At 41.5% G+C, this 21,249-nt stretch overlaps 1 protein-coding gene across 1 annotated transcript; it reads left to right on the top strand.

The window, feature by feature from the left end:
* The first annotated feature begins 17,295 nt into the window (after positions 1-17,295).
* Positions 17,296-21,249, top strand: sync (syncoilin, intermediate filament protein). Its single transcript, XM_034161307.1, has 6 exons — positions 17,296-17,408; positions 17,793-19,359; positions 19,436-19,662; positions 19,765-19,972; positions 20,901-21,025; positions 21,113-21,249. Exons 2-6 carry the CDS (start codon positions 17,848-17,850, stop codon positions 21,159-21,161), a joined length of 2,121 nt encoding a protein of 706 aa, XP_034017198.1. The 5' UTR covers positions 17,296-17,408; positions 17,793-17,847; the 3' UTR covers positions 21,162-21,249.

Here is a 21,249-nt window from a genome sequence, read left to right as displayed (position 1 = left end):
TCTGTTTATTAAGGAACCTTTGTGTGTGTGTGTGTGTGTGTGTAAGTCTTCTGGAGAATATGATAAGCGGTCAAAAAGTGCAGAAAAACATCGTCAAGCAGCGGCAGCCTTGGTGGCCACCAGAGCTCGGCGTCTAAAAATGTAATAAACTGACAAACAAGTTTGTTTCAAGATGTGTGCAAATTCAACTACACCTGCTCCTAATTTACATCATGTATGTGATGATGAGATTATTCCCTGCAGCAAGTCCAGATGTGTCCAGCAGGGGGCAGGCAGGAAGACATATGGTGTATTGTGTTTTACCTCACAAGTCAGAATTCGGAACTGGGAATGATGTCACAACCACAATTCGCAAAATACGCTGGACACCTCCAAGATTTTGGAGTATATATATATATATATATATATATATATATATATATAAACACACACATATAGAGTGTGGGGTACTTGGGGTTTTTATAAGTTGGCGAGTTGGAATTCTGACTTGAGGTGACGTTCCGAGGGAGCGTAACTGGGAAATTTCAAACTCTGATGACAAATTGAAGGGACCATATATAATATAAGCAACACAAACCTGCTTTTTTAAAAATTCAATTTGTGCATCAAAGTTAAGTAATTTTTAATCAGTTTATACTCATGATTAATAATGTAGAAATTTACCAGATATGACTGTTATTGAGTTATTATTTTACAGTAATAGACAACAGGGGATGGACTCGTGCCACTCACTGTATTTTACAGGATACATACTGAGGCTTTTGCCAAATTATAGGAATACAACTGATTATTCCAGAAAAAAAAAAAAAAAAACTTTCACTGGAGCAGTTTGGCTTGAAGGCCTTGACCTGACTTGCACAGTGCCATCTTCCGATCCCAACAACAGTATGGTGTGTGTGTATGTGTGTGTGTGTGTGTATGTGTTTGTGTGACCGAAACAAGGCTGCAAGCAGGAAATCCACTCTGCCGGCTCGGATAAGCCCAACTCTCTAGGACCAGCATTATCATTCCTGGCCTGCCTTTGTCCTGCCACAGACACATTCTTTCTGCTCTGACTTCTTCCCCAACAAGCGAACACATCAGTCAAACCGAATCTGCATCTGAATCTGATTCATGCTTTTTTCTGCCATGTTGCATCTTCTGCAGTCTTCTACAAGCATGTTTCCTTCAAAGTGACACGTGCAGCAAAAAGCTCCATAGGTCACTGTGTGTAAGACAGGACAACCGAGAGGATGGGATGAATGGAAATTGTGATGAGAGAGAAAGAGTGATGCACGCACAGTCATCACAAGAGAGAATCCGGTTTAACATTCAGCTGTGAAACACACGGGGGATTCCTCCAAACCGCAGAGACAGATCTGCATCATCACCGAGAACAGATGTTTGAATCTCTGCTGACAGTGAGGTTTGGCTGAAAATCAGGAGCAAAGGAAAAGGAGTTAACAAAGTTACGTGCTCGTTATAAACAGCTCGGGAAGGGGGGGGGGGGGGGGTTGGTCCCACCCGCAGGTACAAAAAAACCAAAGTAAATGTGGAAATGGCAAAACTTGCCATTTCTTGACTGGCTCCAAATGGGAGTCCCTGCTCATAGATGCCCATGTTAAAATGTACAATGTTCTAGCTGAAATAAATGTTTACAGCCTGGAATGAAAAATAGTTTTTGGTCTCTATAGGTAGTTTCCTCCTTCATGACAACTGCATGCTGGGTGATTTTTTTTTTAAATAACCCATCAGTTAAAAATATTTTAAGCCAAAAGTTATGAAAAAGTGGTTGCCGCTAACAGTGGCTGCTAGCTGTTGTGGACCAACATTTTCTGTCCTGAGTATTTCACTGCAAATATCTGCGTTAATATGGCTTGTTATGTGGTTAAATGCACAAACGTACCACCTGAAAAGTCGGTGCACCAGTATTTCAGTTTTTTTGTGCTATTTAATTTGTATTGTGACCGGAGGACCTATCTTTGTGGCCGGGACGGCGATGGGATTCGAACACCGGACTGCTCGAACTGAAGACCAAAACTCTACCAGGTCAACCAAAGGGGAATTCCCCGCTAACCAAGCAAGCAGGAACATCTTTTCAATCGGACTTCATCTTGCTACAGTATGTTAGCACCTATAGCATTTTTAGCAGCTATCAGCAGTTTTGTGATGTCCATTCCACTGTTACTCCATGATTACTGAGACAATAAGCCGATCATAATTTTTAATGCCCACACCAAATCCACTCGTTATGAAAACAGCCCCCAGTTTACGACAACATGCGTTAATAAAAGTCCTGAACCAAGGTTAGCATGTTAGCTTTTGCTTGTTTGGTAACTCTGAGATGGGGACGTGTTCGGGATTCATTCGTCCTGCCCAGGTCTTCACCTCTTTACCCATTCATGGGTTGGCCAGGACTTTGATGTAAATCCTGCATTTATCCTACATTAACCCCCACTTTTCCACAGCACTGATGAGATGAAGCTTGTGCACGAAGATCACGTGATTCGGGTTTAAGTCACTTATATAACACATAGTTTTCATTATTCCGTTTGCTCTGGCATACAAGCATAATTAAAAATGGGTCATTTCCTTCACATATCAACTTCATCCATGAACCAGAACCTAGTGAAACTGAGAACCGTGAAGACAGCAGGCAAACGTTCCAAGAAAGAGAAGCAGAACAGGAAAATGTGTGTTTAAACAAACAGCTTGTCTTAAGTTCTGTCTGTGTTTTACTGAGTGAATTCACAACATGTATAGTTACGATCAGAGGCAGGTCGGTCCTGGAGGCGGGCCGACTGGGCGCCCGGGGCGGCATCGCGGGGGGGGGGGCACGAGCATGGGGTAAAAAAAAAAAAAAAAAAAAAAAAAAAAAAAAAACGGGGTGGGGGGGACGAGCATGGGGTTAAAAAAAAAAAAAAAAAAAAAAAACGGGGTGGGGGGGACGAGCATGGGGTTAAAAAAAAAAAAAAAAAAAAAAAAAACGGGGGGGGGGGGCACGAGCATGGGGTAAAAAAAAAAAAAAAAAAAAAAAAAAACGGGGGTGGGGGGGCACGAGCATGGGGTAAAAAAAAAAAAAAAAAAAACGGGGGGGGGGGGGGACGAGCATGGGGTTAAAAAAAAAAAAAAAAAAAAAAAACGGGGTGGGGGGGGACGAGCATGGGGTTAAAAAAAAAAAAAAAAAAAAAAAAACGGGGTGGGGGGGACGAGCATGGGGTTAAAAAAAAAAAAAAAAAAAAAAACGGGGGGGGGGGGACGAGCATGGGGTTAAAAAAAAAAAAAAAAAAAAAAAAAAACGGGGTGGGGGGGGCACGAGCATGGGGTAAAAAAAAAAAAAAAAAAAAAAAACGGGGTGGGGGGGCACGAGCATGGGGTAAAAAAAAAAAAAAAAACGGGGTGGGGGGGCACGAGCATGGGGTAAAAAAAAAAAAAAAAAACGGGGTGGGGGGGGACGAGCATGGGGTAAAAAAAAACAAAAAACAAAAAAAAAACGGGGTGGGGGGGACGAGCATGGGGTAAAAAAAAACAAAAAAAAAAACGGGGTGGGGGGGCACGAGCATGGGGTAAAAAAAAACAAAAAAAAAAACGGGGTGGGGGGGGCACGAGCATGGGGTAAAAAAAAAAAAAAAAAAAAAACGGGGTGGGGGGGGGCACGAGCATGGGGTAAAAAAAAAAAAAAAAAAAAACGGGGTGGGGGGGGGGGAGTTGTCCTGACGGGGGAGTTCGTGGTTACGTTACGGCAGAGCGCCTCCCCCCATCTCACCTCTCGCGTTAGGTGAGCAACGCTGCACAGTGCAGTTTGTGCAGGGGGAGGGGGGAATCATTCAATGTTTGGACGAGGAGGTGGTTGAAACGGAGTAAGACATAATCATGGATAGGAAACGATCAAAGCCATCGGGTGCCCAATTTCGAAAGAAAAAGAAAGAAGAAAAGGAGAAACGAGCAAAGGAAAAAGGTATGTATTGATTTACGTATTCCCGCAGCTTCACAGTGCTTTAAACAGTGTGCATAGCGAAGCAAAGACTGCAGCGAAACGAGACGAGTCATTGGATAAATACTGGGCTTTGTCCCGCCCATCGGACGCTCAGCGTCTCTGGGGGTCTATGGGGCAGTGGGCTGGCCTCGGCCGGCCCGGACGCTCAGCTTCTGCATGATGATTGGATGATCTGTCTGAGGCTGAATCCCTTTTTGATTGACAGCGAAATGAGCGAATCAGCGATCTTTTGGTGTAAACATCCGTGGGAGCATTTTTTAATTTTCATTCTGTTCCGAGTTGAACCGGAGACTTTCCTAATCCTCTTAGCGGCATTTTCTTTGTTAAAAACGACAAATTGAGCTTCTATTTCTGGTGTGTTTTTTTGTAGTTGCTTGTGTTTGGAGACTGACTTCTATCACTCTTTCTGACTTCTATCGCAGTTTCTGTTCCTACCGAGCAGCGGGTGCTGCTGAGCTCCTCCACCGTCACAAAGCACTCACAGGCGGACACACTTCACACGAGCCTCGCGCCAGTCCCAGCTAGCGAGCTAGCTAGGTAGCAAGCTGCACATAATGGCAGACAATTTAAATGTTGTGGACCGGATTTTGACGAAGCCATTTGATATTCTTCCTTACGAAGAAGCCGTGGCTGCTGTCATGGCTTCAGCTCTCAATGGTTTGCAGGCCAAAGTTAAAGCAACAGCCCCCAGGTCAATGTTTGTGCATTGCTCTGCACACAGACTGAATCTGGTTCTGTCTCAGGGGGCTAAATGCTTATCTGAGTGCAGAATATTTTTTTTGCATCACTCTCTGGATTTGCCACATTTTTTTCTCTAAATCCACAAAGAGGATGTCTTTTCTTGAGTCTGCAGGCTGCTCAAGGTTGCCCAGAAATGCTCCCACTGGATGGAATTTCACATCACGGATAGTGAGCACTGTGGCAAACAATTATGATGCCCTCCTGCAAACTTTTGTATATAGACTGTTTTCCTCTTACTTCTTTTGCACTTCTTGTTATTTATGACAAATTATTGTGGTTTGCCATTTTTGCCTTTAAAGAGTGTTAACTTCTTCACTTGTTGCTTCCTGTTACTTATGATACACAATAGTGTTTGTTATTTCTTCTTATGTGTAAAGTAATGGGTATAGAATTTACCTCTGTCGTTAGTTCATTTATTTATGATACATGATTGCACTTTACCATTTTTGACACTTTAATGAATAGGGGCTTTTTTGTACATTTTTTTGTCACTTCATGGTATTCTGTAATATACAGATTGTTTAACTTCTTTTGTTATTTATATGGTGCGACTTTAATGGCGGTTTAAGTCTTGTTCATTATGGTGAATGGTACTCTATGATAATGCAAAGTGCACTCTGTTGGTAAAACTGAATGACTTGTGCAATATTTTGACCATCGGGTGGTGCTGTAGTGCAGTTGTGCTTTCTTAAATACCTGTACTGTACATAGTTGTAATGTGAAGTCACTGAGTCTTTTGTTTTTTTTATGTTCAAAAACTTTATTGAAGTAATTATTGTTTATCTTTGTGTTTGTTATTGCAGTAGACATTAAAACCGGAAATTTGTTCTTGAAAATAGCTGTTGTGAGTGTGGTGGGGTGGAGGTGGTGGCCACGTTAGTGTGCGCGGGGGGGCACGCAGGGGGTTTCGCCCGGGGAGTAAATCACTCTAGGACTGCCACTGATCAGAGGTTTACATACACTCATCGCGGCGTGAACGTGATGACCGTATCACACGTTCAATCATTTCTTTCTTTCTTTCTTCCCAACATATATCACAAGACCACGCACGTTTTAACTTATAAAACACAAAAATATCTATGCAAGAGTTTTGTTTCTGTTCCTATTTTTCATGATGATCTAAGATTCTGCCTACACACAAAAGACATTATTCTCAAAATTTGTTTGCAGATATGTTGAAATATGTGCATCAAGATATCAAATAATCCACTTGGCACCAGCAGCATTATTACTGCACAGGCGTGTCTTAGATGATGTGGATCTTATCAAACTTGTCAACAAAAATTAGAGGAAAATAAACTTTTTTTTCTTTGCACATAGAAGAAGTCTCAGATTTTTTTAATTGCAAGTCATGAAAAATGGGAGCAAAAACAATGTGTTTCGGTTTTTCGGAAATGACCATGGTGGCAAAATTGTACATAAAGCACAACGAATATGTGGTTCAACGAATTTTAGTGTCACCTTGACAAGAAACTTGTGGTCACCATCAATCATCAGAATTCCAATTGGATATTTGATTACTCATCTTGGCAGAACTGGCCAAGTTCAGTAAAATAAATGTGTTTTGTGGTCCAGACCTGACTTTTAAGGTCAGTCTAGCTTTAGAATAGAGTAAGTCTTTGACGTTGCTGTTCATTCCTTTGATAGGGTTGAGATTACAAGTTTTGGAAGCTCATTCCCAAAATGTACTATTACACTGCTTGATCCTTGCTATACTAAAATATGAAATGGAGCGAAATGAAGCCTAACAATCACAAAATGGGAGTAAAAAATAAAGAAATGGAGCAGACTGACTCCAAATATGATTAAAAATGATTCAATTAATTACTTTTAATTATTTTTAAGTGAAATGGAGCGAAATTGGGACTGATAACGAAATGGGGGTTAAATGTAGTGAAATGGAGCAGACTGTCTCCAAATATGATTCAATTAAGTACTTTCATTAAATTTTTTTAGCGAAATGGGATGAATTGGGGACTGATAATAACAAAATTAGGGTAAAATGTAACGAAATGGAGCAGACTGACCCATTGACTGAAGTTTCATCTCTTGATCACCAGAAGGCGCACCTGCCCCTACTACATGCACTGAGCACGTCTCACAAAAAACAAAAGCCAAAGAATTAAATAAAAGTAATTATTTGGAGTCAGTCTGGTTCACTCTGCTCCATTTCATTACATTTTACCCCCATTTTGTGATTATCAGTCCCCATTTCCCTTCATTTCATATTTTAGTATGGCCCGCTTGATCCAATCCACAACCAGCTTTGTTGTACATATGTTTGGGGTCATTGACCCTGTTGGAATATCTTACTGCGTCTGTGTTTATGATGTTTTATTGAAGAAATATGATGTTGGCCATCTTCATTATCCCATTCCCCCTTTTTTCCCCACCAATACATTCGTTCTACTGACAGTAAAGCAACTCTAAAGCATGAGGCCACCACCACCACCATGCTCAACAGAGTTCTTGGGATTGAATGCGCCATCGTTACACCTCCTAACATACCTGGGGTTATTTTGGCCAAACGTTAGTCAAGGTGGAAGGTGCTGTTTTAGAGCAGGGTTTTTCTTTCTTGACCCAAACTTGACGGTCTGGGTCTTCCTCCAGAATTTGGCCAAATGACTACACCACCCAATATGGTAGAGAAGACTGAATGCTCGACTGGACTGGGTTGCTTGACGCAAGGACGTTTCGCTTCCTCAGCTAAAATTTTTGCTCTGACCAGAGCAAGAAGCTTCTGTGAGTTGAAGTGAAACGTCCTCGCGTCAAGCAACCCAGTCCAGTTGAATATTCAAGCTTCTCTACTATGGAAACCACCTGGACAACTGAGAGCCTTCAAATAAACCACCCAATATGGCTCCAAAAGACATTCTGGACTACAATCCTCTTTCTCAGATCTGTACTGAGCTCCTTGGACTTTTCCATTGTGCTAATTGCTGGATGATCCAATGAGTGTAGTCAAACACACCTTTGTTTTTGGTACAGAGATGCTACCACCTGCAGTCAGTCATGATCCTTCATAGGTTGTTCAGATGTTTAGTTGTGGCGTATTTGACCTCAGTGCTATTGACTTAATAATGCTTGTATCTGGAAATTTCAGACACTCTATGTATAACTGTTGTTTTTACCTCCTTTTCGAGGCGGCGGGGGGCATGTACAAGTCTTATTTGGTGGGTGGGTGTGGGGGGGGGTCAGACCCCAACAGTACCCCCTATAATTCGAACCATGTGCTAAAGGAAGTCACAAAAACAATAGGAACAGTCAATAATCAGTTACACTGGCTGAAGGAAACATACAAAGCCTTCTGTGTATCTGTGTTCACGGTGGACAATAAAGCACTTCCCAGAATGCAGTCTGAGCCCAAATACACAGCGGTTCTGTGCAGAAACGTTTGGCTCACAATCATTACACACACAGAACATGCTCAAATAAAAACAGATGGTTTGAGCTGAGAAAACTTTAAGAGCAGCTTTTTCTTCGACTACGTTCTTTTCTTTGGGGGTATTACTGCCTTTATACTTGTAGTAAAGTTGCATATGTGATCTTTTGTTATTAGCGTCATTAGCTTGGCCGTTATAAACATAGCGGTAGCATAGCTGTATGTCAGCGCTCTATATGAGATTAATAACACAATAAATATCATTATTTCATTCTGACATAATTTGCATATACACCCCCCCCCCCCGACACACACACACACACACACACACACACACACACACACACACACACACACACACACACACACACACACACACACACACACACACACACACACACACACACACACACACACACACACAACTGTACAGATAATGACGCTGCAGAATATAAAGATGCATCTCTCGTTATACAACGCGGAGACGTTTTAGGTGAAGAAAAAGTCATGACAGTTTTACTTAAATCCTCCTTTAGCAACATGACATAAGTATATTTTTTTGCAGCAGGAATTCCTGAGAGGGTGCGGTTGCTGCCGGGGAGTTTGGGACTGGACAAAAACAGGCCACAGCTTTCCATCCATCCCTCTCTTTCTTTCTTTCTTTCTTTTTGTTTTTGTCTCTCACTCTCTCCATTTGCAGATGAACTCTGGTAGTTTCCACTCTCTCAGGGGTCACTTAAATCAGGCGCTGACATCACATTCAGGAGCCTGACGTGACCTCTGCTGAATAATGAAACGATTGCGGTGTGGAAAGACAACTAATTAATGTCTGAAATCTCCCAGGATTAAGAGCAGATTAACGCCATCAGTAGAGGTGGGCGGATCGATCCTACACTCTAAGAAATAAAATGTAGAATTTAATAGATAAAGTTAAGGTAACTTTTTCCACATAACTTTGTTAGTTATGTTCAACACAATATTGGGATTTAAGTAATAATGTTTAATTTGATTTAATTAATGTCAATGACAATGTTGTTTTGCACTTAATTAACAATGTTATGTGGAAAAGTTATCTTAACTTTATCAATTAAATTCAACATTTTATGCCTGAGTGTATGTTTCATTTCTAAGAGTGTAATATCAATACCAACGCTGGTATTGATATTGAACGATCCTCGTGTAAAAAGATCGATACTCAAGCTTTTTTTCCTCTCCCGCCCGCACTGACTGCTGTGCACGCAGATTCATCAAAGTCTACTCTCTGTCTGTAAGAGCAGCACTGCGCTGTTTCACACAACACGGAGCAGCGCACCCTTGTATGCGTGGTTTGTCAGCCCTCTACCTCAGGAGATTTTGTTTTAAGTTGTGTTGAGTGATTTTTTTAAACAAAAATGTTGATTGTGATAAAGTATTTTATTGTCACGTACAATGTTTGGCGAAATTCTATCCTAGGTTTTTTGGATCCTTTGGATCTATGAAGCTTAAATATGAAAAAGTATCGGTATCAGTATTGATATCGGCGATACTGGGCCTGTATTTACTTGGTATCAGATCAATACCAAAATTCTCAGTATCGCCCACCTCTAACCATCAGTGACCATGCAAGAACATATTTGTTAACTTTTGAAAAAAAAAAAAAAAAAGTACATTATGGAGAGTGGACATCACAATATTTATGGTAATAGTCCATGGGCCAAGCAGGTTTTTGGTTCCACTTAAGGTGACAAAACGACACTTAGAATCCAGCCTCAGTGTACTATGGCCTACATAAAAACATATGATAACCGTCCCAGTGTGGTAGTTATAGCAGGTAGGGGTCAATGAAGAATTACACAGAGGTCAAAATGTAAAAATGCTCCAATCACATTGAAAACTACACATTATTTGTCTGATCATAAAAATTCCAAAAAGGTATAGTTTGGACTATCTGTGACTGAATGTTCTGGAGTTATGGGGTAAAAACAACACAAATAGTGACTGTCAGTTTCAGTTTGTACAGGGGTCAAAAGTTAAAGTTGCTCCAATTTCAGTCGAAAACCCATACAAAAATAAAATATTTTTGAATGTGAAGCATATTTGCTGAGACAAAAAGTTGCATGTCTTTGTCTTTTCAGTGTAAGTAGTTCGGTAATCTTCAAAAGGTGGAAGCACAGTTAATCCAGGACGGTGGAAAAACACTGCAGGAGGACTTGATGCATCTTAATGGTTAAATTAAGTGAACTTTTAATAACACAAAAAGCCAAAGGATACAAACACCGGGTGTCTGATGACGGTAAAAAGACGGCGGCTGACAACTGTGCAGCCGAGGCACTTGCTTTAAAACAAACACCACGAGATAATCGTTGTTAAAATCCACTTCACTGCTCTGAGAGGATGATGCATGTATTTTTCCACAGCATGACGAGGAACAACAGCAAAATATAGCAGTGGGTCAACTGGAAAACCTACACATGACTAGTATACAAAGACTTTTCTTATATTAAAAATTTGCTAAATATTTAGGTAGCAACTCACTAAATAGTTACAGCCACTCATTTTTTTTTAACACGGCGTATTCCAGGGTCACAGGGGCTGGACCCCATCCCGGCTGTCACTGGGCGAGAGGTGGTGTCCATCCTGGACAGGCTGACAAATATAGACAGACAAACTCACTCGCGCTTACAGTCAATTTAGAGTCATCAATTCACCAGACCTGCATATCAGGTTGGAAGCGAACCCGGGACCTTCTCGATGTGAAGCGACAGTACTAAGCACTAAACCACCGTGCTGCCCTACTTAGTTGCATAGTCCTCTAAATTTTTACTTTAACGTTCACGTATGGAAGTATTTAACATTGTTACATAGTTGGCTGAACATTTAGCTCAATAAAAAAACGGAAATACCTTTGTTTTCATCTGGGTCACCACAGCAAATCCATGGTAGATGTACATGTTGATTTGGCACAAGTTTTACGCTGGATTCTTTTCGTGATACAGCTCCACATTACACGAAGAATGGGCAGGAGTAGGGTTTAAACTGGGTACTTTCCATCCTGGAAACCAGCACAGTAACCACAAGGCCACCACCTGAACATTTAGCTAAATATTTATCTAATTATTTCACAAAGGATTTAGCAAACATTTAGCTAAATATTTCACTAAATAATTAGTTAATTAGTTCAGTAAGAGTCACCACAGCTGTAATAGACTAATAGACTGATTGACAAATTCACTAAGTATTTAGTGAACATTTAGCTAAATATTTCAGTAAATGTGTAGCTAATCATTTCACCAAGTATTTAGCAAACATTTAGCTAAATAGTTCACGGAATAATTAATTAGTTCACTAAGTATTTAGCGAACATTTAGCTAAATATTTCAGTAAATGTGTAGCTAATCATTTCACTAACTATTTAGTAAACATTTAGCTAAATAGTTCACAAAATAATTAATTAGTTCACTAAGTATTTAGCAAACATTTAGCTAAATATTTCAGTAAATGTGTAGCTAATCATTTCACTAAGTATTTAGAAAACATTTAGCTAAATATTTCATCGAGCACAATACCTGCTTATTTCTTGTAAACCCAAGTATTATGCAGTGACTTTGCTTAAAATAAAAATCAGCTGAAGATGCTTTGCAAAATAAGTAATTACACATTTTCTTAAATATTTAACTTGATGTATTTCCCACATTTTACCTGGCTGCAGCAGATAGATGGTTATTTTAAAACATGGGAATAGACTTGACTCCCAGATGTGACTTTATGTATTACAATATTTCACCAAATATGTAGCACTTACTGAAATATTTGACAATCAGCTAAATATTTAATTAGCATTTACTTAATTCTTGTCAACTAAAGCAGCATGCAATGACTTTTCTTAAATTAAAAATAAGCTAAATATTTCAGTAGGTACAGACTAAATGTTTAGCTTATTGAGCTAAATACTTAGTGAACTAATAAATTATTCTGTGAACTATTTAGCTAAATGTTTGCTAAATATTTAGTGAAATACTTAGCTAATTATTCATTGAAATATTTAGCTAAATGTTCGCTAAATACTTAGTGAAATGATTAGCTAAACATTTAGTGAAATATTTAGCTAAATGTTCACTAAATACTTAGTGAACAAATATTTAGCAAAACATTCAACAAAATAAAATATTTTGCTAAATAATTAGAATCTATTTAATTAATTACTTCAATCACAAGGAGTATATAATAACTCTTATTAAAAAAAAAAAAACTAGCATGACCCATTAGTTTTCAACTCAAAGGTGAAAGTTGAACTAAAAACATGTACGTTGAAGTTATTTTTAACACATAGTTGACAAGTAGTACCTCACATGTCCCCCATTCTCAGTAGTAACTACAAAGAAAAGCCTTCAAACGTGAATGGAACTTTTCTTTGGGTCGAGACTCATTACTGAGTCAAAGAGAAGCAGCAGGAGGAAAACGAGGACACACCGACAGAATGCATGTGTTAAATTGGACCGTGATGTACTTTGGAACAGCCAGGAACACACTCGTCCAATTGAATGTCCACCATATGGCCTGTCTCAGTTGGACATTTCCTCTCCAACCACAACACCCCCTTAAATATTTTGTTCTCTTGTCCTCTACCCCCACACACTCAGCATGTCCACATCCCCTATGAAGAAAACCACACACACATACACACAAAAATGAACAAGACTGTCCAAGTTTGTCTCCAGATCCCAGTAGACATATGGGTGGAAACCAGGACAACATCTCACAGCAGCGTGTTGAAACAGCTAATCCCTGGACATAACGTCATGTAAATTACTGTCTCTGTTCCGAAGCCCAGACTTACTAAAACACAGTCGCAGCCGTCAACAAGAGCGAATTCAACAAACATTACATCTTGTGGACACTGGGGACACGGCCTCTACATGGAAACTGTGAATCACAGTCTCTTCGGGATGTTACCATTTTATTTATCGCCTGTACTGCACATAAATTTATTAAAAGGGTCATACTAACACTGAAGTGGTTCTTCAAGTAAATAATTGTGTCATACTTGAGGATATGAGCACAGAAAACGGTTCAAACCTTGTCCTGTGTCCTTTCCATATGTCCAGTTTAAAGAAAAAACACCAACTTCAGTGTTACTACGGCGGTATTAATACTAAATGTATTCATTTTGTTGATACAAGTTGGGGAATTCACTAAAAAGGCCAAAGGCAGAGGCTGTTTTTAGACAAAATGAGGTGAATAGGAACAAACACATGAAGCAGGACAGTGTGGCCCTCTAGTGGTGAAGACTGTTTTGTTTTGAAAATCATACAGATTTCACCAAAATCTCATTTGCGCTCACCATGCCTCAGACATAGGCGGATTAATACTTGGGTTTTCCCCGGCTTGAGGTCAGGGGCCACAAGTCATATTGGGGCGCCACATTTTTCTCAGTAAAAGTGTTGTTGTGAGTTACAGGAAGAAACCTGATTAACAAGAACCACACCTGAGAAGGAACAAGCAGCACGGTGTAGCAAGTGGTGAGAGGGCTGGGTGGTCTTTAGATCAAGACAGTCTTCGTCGTGGCAATCCCTGACTGACGAGGAAGATGGTCTCTTGATTGATTTCCAGACAGGATGGTGGACACGGAGATGACTGAACAGACCCAGACTTTACGTGCACCGTTTCTGAGAAACTCTGCACATGGTTGCTGTGGGAAGCTTCTGCTGATCAGGATCTTACTTTCTCTTCTTCTTCTCTATGTTGATCATCTGCATTTTTTTTTTTGAAGAATTCCACTTCCGTGTGGATCGTTGCTCACCTGCTGGCTTGGGCCCTCATTTGTTCTTCCCAGAACTTCCAGTCAATCGAGGAGCTCTTGAGGTCCTTGTAGCATTTCTTCTGCCCTCCTCTGGACCATTTTCCATTCACTCAGCTGGGAGCAGAAGATCTGCTTAGGAATTTAACTCTCACACATCTTAATGAGATGACCCGCCCACCACAACTGGTTCTTGATGATGACACATTCGATGCTCTGGAGCATCGATTCAGCCAAGACGCTGAATTCTAATGTGGTGGATACTCCTCAGGGAGCGTTGGTGGAATCGCTCAAGGATCTGCAGGCGGCAGCAGTAGGTGGTTCAGGTCTCAGATTCATACATCAGGGTTGGCATGACAATGGTTCAAGACCACCTGTGTCTCTTTTTCCAAGTACACCCAGTGTACATGCTGAATCAACATGTGGATCCACTATAGTGACCCTCAGCAAAAACTCGAAGATGCCAAAAGAAATGTATATTTTAAAAAGCACACAAATCAGCATTCACATTCTGAAAGTCGACTTCCATTAACGGTTCGTTATGTTCCAACTTGGAAAGCAGTTCCCATTTTTAGGTGACCAGTTTAAACACCAGAGATGGTGCGTGACTTGGAAATGTTCAAGCACTTGAAAACGAGCTCCATGTTGTCTTTGGTGTGTTTTTGCTTTTTGGAATATTGCATTCACTTACAATCTATGATTTCAATGTGATTTTTGTGGCCCACAGACAATCTGGCGTCATCATGTAGAATCTCTCCCACCTCTTTTCTTGTCCTCTGCAGACCGTCTTCGCCATTGTTGCCCTCTCCTCAGACTGCAGAGGAAGACCACCTGTGCTCCTTTGTACTGGGGTCAGACGTTCAGGAGAAAACTGAGCCTCCTTCGGGAAGCGGACAGAAATGTACAGGGAGCTATTTTTAAGTCCTGTCGATAATGACGAGGCACGGGTTGAATCCTGCAGTCATGCTCGCGTTCATCGTGAACACGCACACCATAAAAAACATTAACAGCTGCAACCACATGCTCACAGCTGCACGTCTTCCAGCTGGCCTGCTTTCATAGATCGTTTCTGCGTGATGGAAGTCAGTCTGGTCTTGTCAGTCAGTGATGTTACGCGACAGAGATACACTTACAGGTTACTCTGAAATTAACAACGTACATCTTCACAATCTTGCTTGAGTCATTAAAAATCTGACTGCGATGGAAAACACGCCTTTCTCAGGTAGAAATAAAGGTGGATAAATTCCTATTGTTTGTGGTTCACTGGCAGCTCCATGGTGAGGATAATGGGGGCTGGAGCCCCCAACATGGGAAAATTACTACTTTTGTTCTATACCTATATGAGGAAAGTTTACAGAAAAGTACCATGATTTGAACCGTACAATCACCTTGAAACTGTGATTCATACCAAACCATGAGGGAGTACTGTTACATCCCTATTTACTTGTCAAGTAACTGAACAAATTCAGACATGTTCCACTTTACCAACATTCCTGTTTAAGCCGATACAGAATAGTGGTCGAAACATAAGATGCTTTTTCTTAGAAATACATTTGAAAAGGGTTAGGAAATTACTGGCCTATACAACTTTAACATGATTACCACAAGAACCAGCATTTAACATTCTTAAGGGAAAAACAACAAATCAGTTATTTACAGTTCTCCCAGGAGTCCTTGTGCTCCTGTTCTTGTTTAATTCGGTTGACCGGGCTGCTGTCTGGGACATCCTGTGGAGAATTTGACTGATGACATCACATCTGAGGAGCCAACGTTAGTCAGTTTGCACTCTTTATTGCACCATTGTTTTATGCAATTTGGTCATGACACCCCACGCCCTCCCTCGGAGTGGTTTGATCAGCATTATTTTCATATAAAAGCATTTTATTTACTTTAATTGGTCTTCACAATGTAATTATTGTAAAATGTCATGGGGTGGGATAATTGAGTTGTGCATTATAATTATAGTTGTGCATATTCAGGAAAATGTAGTATATACATGTCTCCCTTGTAAAAGGACAAATCTGGTTAAATAAAAAAATATAAAAGAATAACTGCAAATTGTTAAAGGTTGCTAACATGCCCCCAACCATGAGGCTAGCTGGTCCTCGCCTCTATCAGAACCCAAAATTTCAAAACCAAATGCGCTTCCTTCACAGTTACTGATGGAAATTTTACTGAACTCACTTGCTGCCTGACCTACATTATAGTTCTAATTGTTGTGTTTTTAATACATGCGAATTAGCAACTTGTATGTGAAATTTACTCCTAATTCTGTCACCCCAACTGCAAAAATAATCCTGCCATCACTTCAGCCCACCCCAGTGGAAGCCTGCAAAGCCGCCATTGTGTGGGTGAAATTTTCAGAAATCTTTTACCCATCTTTTGTATAAACATGCCAACATTTTGCAGCTTGGTGTTTATTAATAAACCTAAACAGTTTGAGGTAGTCATGGGCACACATAGCTCCACACTGACTAAGAAAGAGGAGGCTGGAACAGCTCTGTAGGCCCTCCTCTCTCACCTCACACACTCTTCCCCGCTCAGTTTGTGCAGCTGCTTTTGTTTGGATGGTTGAGCTGCAACTTTCTTCTTGCCGATTCATGCTAAAGGTTCCTGCAGAAAAGACAAGTACCCGGTAAGTATGCAAATGCCTCGTGCTGATACTTTTGTCAAATGTGAACTGATTGAACAGACTCTTTAGAACCTGCAGCGAAATGGAGCTTCCATCTTTCAAAAAACAACTCCTGCAAAAAATAGAAAATTTTCTGTATCAGATGCAGAAAAATTATGTTACATTAAATTGAATGTCTGGATTTGACTTTTTTTTAACTGTGACGGTTGTATGTGGGATGATCAGAGGCCAGAGCTGAACTAGGAATGTGTTTTGCACCCAACACCTGTTTGCACAAAACACAGCTGGTCATTTTCATGTCGCCCAAATCCCAGAAGGCTTTTCCGTGCAATCCGAGTACACACGGCAGCACAACAAAATCCTGTCTCCAGGCAATGAAAGGCCAACAAAAACTGTTGATTCTGTCAAACTTTCTAGCATAGCTTTCCAAAGCGTCTCACGTGTAGTTGGAATTTGATGCCTGTTCGTCCATTTTTGAGACTCCTGTCTTGGACAGTTTTTCTTTTCAGTTCATTTGACGATGTTGTGTGATTCAGGTCAGGGTTTTGAGATGCTCCTGCCAACAAAGGTACGAGTGTGTGTGTGTATATATATATATATATATGTGTGTGTGTAAAAGGGGTGGGTGTTGATAAGCTTTTGCCTACAGCCGCTCTAAACTGTAGTTTTTGTTTTACGAGATTTTTTGTTAAATATGTGTGTGTGCCGAATAAACTCATTCATTCATTCGAGTTGGACTGCAGGGCAACATTAGCGAGTTTTTTCCTTACGAACAGCTGTCTGAATTTAAACCCAAGTTGGATGTTTGGAAGCAGCTCGTTCGTTCTGGTGCGGGTGCACGAGCGGGTCAGTATGCGGCGTGTCTGTTACTAAGCCGGGGGTGTTGAGGCATCCTAAGTTGGTGAACAGCTGTTAGTCACATAGATTCTGATGAAATGCTGCGGCTCTGCTTGCTCTCCCATGTGGAGACTATCAACATTGCTAACACAGACGTCAAACCCCCTCCCCAAACCTCCAGCGGGTAGTTGGTTACAAACCTTTGTGCAATTATAAGAAGCTAAACACATTTCATGCTATTAAACTGTTCATGTTTGATATTAATTGCAAGGTCTTTATTTCAATAAACAGAAAACGGGCAACGTCCTCGGTTGGGGAAGTAACCTGTGACGAAATGGCCTCATGAGTTCATGTCATCACTGCACATATTTCATGCAACATGACTGCAAACACCTGAGATAACACAAAAAGTACCTGTGCTGACCAACGCGTGTCTTTTTGTTTCAAGGGATAAGCTGGCTGTAAAGTAGAAGACTACACTGACAAAAAATTAAGGTGAAGTCATGGAGGACCTGGATGACATCACTTCTTCTTCTGAGTTTGAGTCTCTTTTCATCCAGGAAGATGTGGTGCAGGATAAAATCCTCATGGAACAAAGAGTACAGGGCAACACGGCCCAACCTGGACACACCTTCACGGCAACGCGGCTTAACGACTCCTCCGTGGTTCAGCCGTACTTACAAAACATGAATGACTTACTGAAGAGCTGTGAGGAGACGATTGGTGTTCCATTTGGCTCTCGTTTTTCAGCAAGTTTCACAGATACAAGACCGACTAAACCCACGCATGATCAGAGTGAAAATGAAGGTAGTACGGACAGATCTGGAGAAACATCTTCTCAAACATATCCTCCTACAAACTACATTGACACACATGTGGATCGATATGAGCCAGAGCGCCCGCCGGCCCAACCTCACTCACGGGGCACAGGATCTGCCATCACGTGTGGATTGACGCTGGGTATATCTGACCAAACACAAATGCCGCTCACAGCTGCAGGCACCAAACTAAGTGCCACCATGATGGATTACGAGGACCAGCTGTTGGGGATGCTGGCAATGCTGGAGAGCTGTATGGAAGACACCAGCATGGACTTCGAGCCACGTGGCTGGGCTACAGATGTGTCCCAAGAGTATGTACACATTAGTAAGAATCTCAGTCTTCAAAAGTGTCCAACGCCCACACCAGGGCAACTGACAAGGTCCGAGAAAGAGCCAGTGCCATGTGATGCCTGGGTTGCTGATTGTTTGGAAGGAGAAAACATCTGTGAGGAACGCAAACGTGGACCAGCAGCAGCAGCAATCGGAAGTATGGAAAGTATTTTTCATAGCAGCGACAACAGAGTTTTCCCTGTGGAAAGTTTGGGAATTGAGCGAGAGGTGAACTACAAAACTAGTCCGAGTGTTATTAAGTCTCACGTCAGCTCATCCGGGCAGTCAATGCCACTAGAGGACACAGAAGATGAACAGAAGCACTGTGACGAGACAACTACAGAATACATGACGACTAGCAAAGGCACAGCTGATACTGAAATGGATCACACTGCTGAAGAGACAGAAACAAAGTCAGAAGGTCCCGATACAAGATCTAGCATAAGCGAGCTAGAGGCACTGGGTTCTCAGCTGGAGGAGTGCATAGAGGAGATACAACGTTTGGAGAAGAAGAGGACAGAACTGCTAACAGAGGTGCTGAAGCTCAGAGGGCAGGAAAACCAAGAGGAAGCAGACAAGAGCAACGAGGAGGAGACCGAGACGAAAGTAGCAGAGCTGATGGAAGTACTGAAGAGGGAGGCGGAAGGGAGAAGTCAGGAGAGGCAACGGGAGATTCAGAGTCTGAGGGAAGAGAGAGTAGTGGAGGAGAAGAGGATGTGGCAGGTTAATCTGGAGCGGCAGGCGCTGCAGGAGGAGATCAGGAGGCTGAAGAGGCGGTTGTTCACTACAGCTCGAGACTGTGCACACAGCCAGGCGTCCCTGAATGCCCAGAAACATCAGATGGACCTGCTCAAGAGAGATGAGGTAAGAGAAGCATTTTCAACACGATCCGTATCTGGGTTCCTAAATAATCCATGTGCAATAATAATCCATGCTCCAGGAGAGTTTGCAGTCCCTGGTTACCCAGTTGACTGAAGAGAACTCCCAACTCAGATCAGCCCAACAGCAGCAGCTTTCAGGCCTGAAGGCGGCGCTTCAAGCCCAGAGATTCAGCCAGAGCTTCAGCAAGACCAGCAACTCTCAGGAGGAGCTGACAGAGTGCAGGAGACACTCCTGTGGGGACATCCAGCAGTACCTGCAGGGTGGCCTCAAAGCGCTAGAGGACAGGTACTTCACATGCATTTAGAAGATGTCTACACGGTATTCTAATAATTAAAGGCGCACCCCCAGAAGCTGATCTCGGTTCACTTTTTTTTGGTCTTGTCCCAGGTATGAACCTATCCTACTGGCGTTACTGAAGAGAAGAGAGTCGACAGCTGGAGCGCTGCCTAAAGCCAACGAGCAGGCCCAGGAGCTGAGGGCCAAGTTGGGGCCTTTAAGGGACGAGAGTCAAAAGCTGAAGCTACAGAGGTCGTGTTTGGAAGAGAAGCTCAAATTAATTCTCATACAGAGGAGAGAGAACGTGGAACGGTACAAGGTAGGTGAGATAAAGGTGAAGGCAATGTAAAAAAGGAAAGCTGTGTTTCCATTTTCAGGAACTGTGAAGATCTGTAAGTGAGAAAACCACAGAGGGTAGGTCCTGATGGTCAAAAACTGCCCTGCTCACAAAATCGACCACTACCATTGCACACCTCCAGGAGTAAACCAAACCAACTGTTTTAGGTTCCTTAGATGACCCCAAAACACAATCAGGATGTTCCCAAAAATAAAAACTGGCCTCAAGCCAGTTATCCAAAATGGCTGTCAAAATAGGGTTTTTTCACTAAAACACTTAAACATATAAACAACTTAAATATAAGAGATTCAATGGGAAGACCATTGCAGGTCACAGCAAACTCATTTGTGCCTAAACTAAATTCATTCATGGGTTTAAGAATGGCGTCCAAAATGGCCACCAATAGACCCTTGTCATTAAAATACATAGTAGGAACAAACAATAGACTTAATAGTGACAGAAATCATTGATGTTTAAGTGAAGAAAAAAAAAAAACTATTTTGGCAGCCATCTTGGATAACTGGCTTGAGGCCAGTATTATTTTTGGGAACATCCCAAGTGTGTTTTGGGGTCATCAAAGGAACCTAAAAAAGTTGGTTTCCTGATGCCACCAGTAAGGTGGCATCAGGAAACCAATCAATAAGGAGCATCATCACAAACTGACAAGATATGGCAAGGCTTCTGCAACTGTTTGGAACATTAAAAAAAATTTAATAATAATAATAATGTTGCTGTGAATCACAGGTCCTCTCAGCTGATGATGCTTAACTACGTACGTACCGCAATGCAGCGCTCGATCTATGCTGGTCTAACAAGTCTTACAATTAGGGGTGGCCGGTGTCAAACCGTGAAAATTGCAACTACCTTAACGAAAGGTTCGTTTAGCAGTAAAAATTTGCTTTCTTTGCAGGAAACAGTGTACGGTCTTGAGGAGAACAGTCGAGAGCTTAAGACGGAATTAAAGATTCTGATGAGAAAGATCAGAGAGATGGAAGAGTTGAAAGACAGCCTCGCCAAACAACTCCCCATTTTCCGGTAACAATTTCTGATGCTTAAAAAAAAAAGTGGTAGGGGGCATCTGGGCACCAACTGAATCATATATATATATTTTTTTTCTTCCAGGGCTACCTTTGGGGGCCGTAACATGCTCGACAACAAGGACAAGACATGACGAGACGGTGCTTTCATTTCACGAGATATTGATATTAGATTTCATGAAAAGATCTGAGTGAATGAACGCACTTTACACAAAGACACAT

This window comes from Thalassophryne amazonica, chromosome 20, assembly GCF_902500255.1.
Source record: "Thalassophryne amazonica chromosome 20, fThaAma1.1, whole genome shotgun sequence".
In the NCBI taxonomy this organism is placed as follows: Eukaryota; Metazoa; Chordata; class Actinopteri; order Batrachoidiformes; family Batrachoididae; genus Thalassophryne; species Thalassophryne amazonica.
Note: the sequence above shows the minus strand (reverse complement) of the source record. Positions and strands in the feature narration are given on the sequence as shown.

Bases quoted from the DNA above. Each gene is read 5' to 3' on its own strand.
- sync (XM_034161307.1), top strand. From the start codon at position 17,848: ATGGAGGACCTGGATGACATCACTTCTTCTTCTGAGTTTGAGTCTCTT. The intron at 19,360-19,435 runs GTAAGAGAAGCA...TCCATGCTCCAG, and splicing joins ACCTGCTCAAGAGAGATGAG to GAGAGTTTGCAGTCCCTGGT. The intron at 19,663-19,764 runs GTACTTCACATG...GTCTTGTCCCAG, and splicing joins CTCAAAGCGCTAGAGGACAG to GTATGAACCTATCCTACTGG.